This window comes from Microtus ochrogaster, chromosome 15, assembly GCF_000317375.1.
Source record: "Microtus ochrogaster isolate Prairie Vole_2 chromosome 15, MicOch1.0, whole genome shotgun sequence".
In the NCBI taxonomy this organism is placed as follows: domain Eukaryota; kingdom Metazoa; phylum Chordata; class Mammalia; order Rodentia; family Cricetidae; genus Microtus; species Microtus ochrogaster.
This window is the reverse complement of record NC_022017.1, coordinates 5,618,894-5,623,521: the sequence shown is the minus strand read 5'-3', so window position 1 is coordinate 5,623,521 and position 4,628 is coordinate 5,618,894. Positions and strand designations below refer to the sequence as shown.

The following is a 4,628-nucleotide window of genomic DNA, read 5'->3' as shown; positions in this document are numbered from 1 at the left end:
ATCCTCAGACTGCATCCCCAGACTGCATCCCCAGACTGCATCCTCAGACTGCATCCCCAGACTGCATCCCCAGACTGCATCCTCAGACTGCATCCTCAGACTGCTTCTCAGACTGCACTGGTTCTGTTTCCTCCCAGCTTATATTCCTCTTTCTGCTCAGCCATATCACTCCTGTCTCCACCTTTCTAGTGTTGGGATGAAAGACATGGGATCCCAAGTGCTGGGATTGCCTTTGTGTGAGCTCTGTTTCTCTTTTAGACTGGATCAATTTCTTGTAGCCCAGGATAGCTTTGAACTAGCAGAGTCTGTGCCCCCAGTCCTGGGATTAAAGGTGTGTGTCACCACTGCCTGGCCTCTAGTGGCTTGGCTTTGCTCTCTGATCTTCAGGCAAGTTTTATTTGTTAAAATGCAAACAAAATATCACTACAGGACTTGACTTGCATTATGGAGAAATGCTTTATTGTGTTGGGGTTTGGATGTCGTCTGATAGGTCTCCCTTTTCCTCTCTCCATCTCTTAGGGTCTAAGGAGAACTCTCGGGACAATGGTGATTCTCACAGAGGACCTTGTGATTTCTGCATTCTAATCAATGTCAAATGCCACTGGATTTGTTCTAAGTCTCTTGCCCTAGAGGATGGCCAAAGGGCTCCTGGTGACCTATGCCCTTTGGGCTTTTGGGGGTCCTGTTGGACTCCACCACCTGTATCTGGGAAGGGACAGCCATGCCCTGCTCTGGATGCTTACCCTGGGAGGTGGTGGGTTGGGTTGGCTCTGGGAGTTCTGGAAGCTCCCAAGCTTTGTTGCTCAAGCCAACAGGATCCAGGGTCAGAAACAGAGGCCAGGAGAGGAGAGACCATCTCTGAGTCTTCTTCGCTTTTCTGGCCAGATGATAGTGGGAATCTATTTTGGTCTTGTGGCTCTGATCAGCCTTTCTTCCATGGCCAACTTCTACATTGTGGGCCTCCCACTGGCAGTTGGCTTAGGGGTCTTGCTGGTGGCTGCTGTTGGCAACCAGACATCAGACTTTAAGAAGACTTTAGGAGCAGCCTTCCTCATTTCCCCTGTATTCTATGGCCGCCCCATAGCCATTCTGCCCATCAGTTTGGCTGCCAGCATTACAGCCCAGAAGCATCGTCGGTACAAAGCTTCAGTGGAGTCAGGGACGATCAGCGTGCGGCTCTACCATCTGGGCTTGGCTTACCTCGCCTTCACAGGCCCATTGGCCTATAGTGTCCTGTACAACACAGCTGCCACCCTGAGCTACATGGCAGAAATCCTCGGTTCCTTCTTGAGTTGGTTCAGCTTTTTCCCACTTCTTGGCCGCCTCACGGAGTCTGTCTTCCTTCTGCCTTGCCGGATCTGGTGGCTTCTGGTTGGGGATCCTGGCTTCAATACCAGACAGTTCCAGGAGTGGGAAAAGCTCTATGAATTTGTTGACAGTTTTCAGGATGAGAAACATCGGCTGGCTTACCAGGTAAGCCTTTCTTCTTAGGCAAGTCTCCCCAGGGCCTGTATGGACTCTGAGGGTTAGAAACCCTGATGGAGCTGGTAGTCTGCATGGGAAGCACTTTCCTGAGGCCTGCTGCTGCCCAAGCTCAGGAAGGATCTTCTGGTTTCTTTGGGCTCCTGTGTGTCCTGCATGAAGGTGCACTACAGATGAGAAATACATATGAGTAATCAAAAAGGTTAATTTATTTATTATGTATGTGGTGTTCTGCCTGCATGTATGCTTGGATGCCTGAAGAGGGTATCAAATCTCATTCTAGATGGTTGTGAACCCCCATGTGTTTGCTGGGAATTGAACTCAGGACCTCTGGAAGAGCAGCCAGTGCTCTTAACTGCTGAGCCATCTCTCCCCAGCCCACCCTTTTTGTTTGTTTGTTTGTTTTGCAAGACAGCGTTTCTCTGTGTAATAGTCCTAGCTGTCCTGGAACTAGCTCTTGTAGATCAGGCTGGCCTCAAACTCACGGAGATCCACCTGCCTCTGCCTCTCGAGTGCTGGCATTATTGAAGTTTAACAGGTAAAGTGTACATGCCCCTTGGGTTAAAGAATGGGACACTGCCAGCTCCAAGAGGATTCCTTCCTATCCTTTCCCACTCCTTTACTCCTGCCTTGGAGGTCAGCTCCTTTCCGCCATCTGTCACTGTGGATTAGGGGTGTTGGTTCGTGGTGTAGGAGATTCAGTGCAGAAACCCTGTGTGTGCCACATGAGTCTATAACACTGAGTCTCATCCCGAGTCCTACCGTGATATACGAGGGTAAAAAGTTTATTATTGTGTATGTGTTCATGTACCACAACATGAATGTAGAGGTCAGAGGGCAGTCGGCAAGACCGGAGTCTCTCTTTATACTTCTTTATACTACGTGTATTCCAGGGATCGAACTCAGGCTTGTCCTAAGTGCCTTTATCTACTGAGCCATCTTGTCAGCCCAGTTTTTTTCTTTTCTTTTCTTTTCTTTTCTTTTCTTTTCTTTTCTTTTCTTTTGCTTTGAGACAGGCTCTCACTATGGAGTCTTTGGTCTGGAATTCAAAATATAAGCCAGGCTGATATGTAAACCAGGCTGGCCTCCAACTTGTAATCCTCCTGCCTCTGCCTCCCAAGTGCTGGATATTAACAGCACATGACACAGTGTTCAATAGGTGAGTTTTTTGGTTGTTTTTTTCTTTTCCTCCTTTTTTTTTTCTTTACCCAACTTTTGTCTATTTTTTTTTTAAGATTTATTTATTGTGTATATGGTGTTCTGCCTACATGTATACCTGCACACTAGACGAGGGCACCAAATCTCATATAGATGGCTGTGAGCCACCATTTGGTTGCTGGGAATTGAACTCAGGACCTCAGGAAGAGCAGGCTGTGCTCTTAACCGCTGAGCCACCTCTCCAGCCCCAGTTTTGTCTATTCTTGAACATCCAATAAATGGGATCACCTAGTACGGATCTGGGATTTTTCATTCAGCATTAAGTTTATAAGATGTCGTTAACTTGCAATTTGAAAATAGTCTGTGTTAATTGTTGTAGCGTATCCTACTCACAGTTTGTTAAATATATTAACTCTATTGTTGATATTTAGGTCATTAAATATATTAACTCTATTGTTGATATTTAGGTCATTCATTCTTTCCTTTCTTTTTTTTTTCTTTCTTTCTTTTTTTTGAGACAGGGTTTTTCTGTGTAGCTTTGGAGCCGGTTTTAGCACTAGCTCCATAGACCAAGCCAAGCTGGCCTCAAACTCACAGAGATCCGCCTGCCTCTGCCTCCCAAGTGCTGGGATTAAAGGCCTGCGCCACCACCGCCTGGTTTAAGACTTTTTCAACCAAGTTCCTTTAAGCATTCTTTTCAGGTCTTTGGTGGACCTATGTTCACTTATTTTTCTTGTGGGGGGATCTCGTCAAGGGTGTGAAGTTCTAGGTTGGGATACATTTGTGATTAAAGAGATTCTAGCTTTTACGTGGTATACTGAATTTGGAGGGGATATTTGTTTGTTTGGGTTGTTTTTCTCTCACAACTGTGGATCAAACCCAGGACCTTACTCTGTCTACTTAGGGATGTGCTCTGCTAATGAAACATACTTTTGGCCCAAAGGGTTAAAATTCCAAGGCTCTGGGCCATTCTAGATGCTAAATAGCCTGTTTTGTTTGTTTGTTTGTTTGTTTGTTTTTTGTTTTTTGGTTTTTTTTTTAGAAGGAGGGAAAGACCCAGGGGCTCCGAGCACTTATGAGATGCTAATTTGTGAACTCTGTTTCACCAAGGTTTTGGGCCTTCCAGAAGGGGCAACCAATGAAGAAATACATCGGCGTTACTACGACCTGGTGAAAGTTTGGCACCCAGACCATAACCAGCACCAGATAGAAAAGGCCCAGAGGCACTTCCTGGAGATTCAGGCTGCATACGAAGTCTTAAGTCAGCCCAAGAAACCCAGAGCATCCTGGGGGTGAAGAGCAACACCTTGAGGAAGGACTCATTCTCGGCAGAGCTGGGTGGCATATTCAAAACCTGGCGTCCCAAAAGTGTTAAGGAAGCTGTTTGCAACAGAGAGGAGGAAAACTTTGAAGGGATGAGAAGTTTGTGGTAGAATATATATTTATATTCTGAATTCCTAAATTCTTGGCCACTGTATTCTTGATTATATTTTCTTAATACCATTTAGTGAAAGATATAATATCAATAAAATAACTTTCAAAGAATATACCACTGTATCCTATCCAAGTACATTGATGTATGATGGAGAAAAGTTATTTATTTATTTATTTATTTATTTATTTATTTATTTTGTTTTTTTGAGACAGGGTTTCTCTGTGGCTTTGGAGCCCGTCCAGAGACCAGGCTGGTCTCGAACGCACAGAGATCCACCTGCCTCTGCCTCCCGAGTGCTGGGATTAAAGGCGTGCCACCATCGCCCAGCTGGAGGAAAGTTATTTTAGCTTTTATAAATGTGTAGTGTTGTAATAAGAGCGGTGGGCTGTGTCCTGCCACCTAGCCCCCGCACGGCTAGCTTTACCCGAAATAATTACACTGAAACTATTCTTTTAAACACTGCCTGGCCCATTAGTTCCAGCCTCTTATTGGCTAGCTCTTACATATTGATCTAACCCATTTTTAATATTTTGTGTAGCACCATGAGCTGGCT

At 45.3% G+C, this 4,628-nt stretch overlaps 1 protein-coding gene across 1 annotated transcript in view; it reads left to right on the top strand.

Annotated features, from left to right (window-relative positions):
* Window positions 1-4,128, top strand: part of Dnajc22 (DnaJ heat shock protein family (Hsp40) member C22) — a 5,667-nt gene extending 1,539 nt beyond the window's left edge. Inside the window, exons 2-3 of the mRNA XM_005353932.2 lie at window positions 520-1,473; window positions 3,751-4,128. Coding sequence (XP_005353989.1) covers window positions 634-1,473; window positions 3,751-3,936 — 1,026 coding nt within the window. The 5' untranslated portion in view covers window positions 520-633 and the 3' untranslated portion in view covers window positions 3,937-4,128. The remainder of the gene's footprint in view (window positions 1-519; window positions 1,474-3,750) is intronic.
* The last annotated feature ends 500 nt before the right edge of the window (window positions 4,129-4,628 follow it).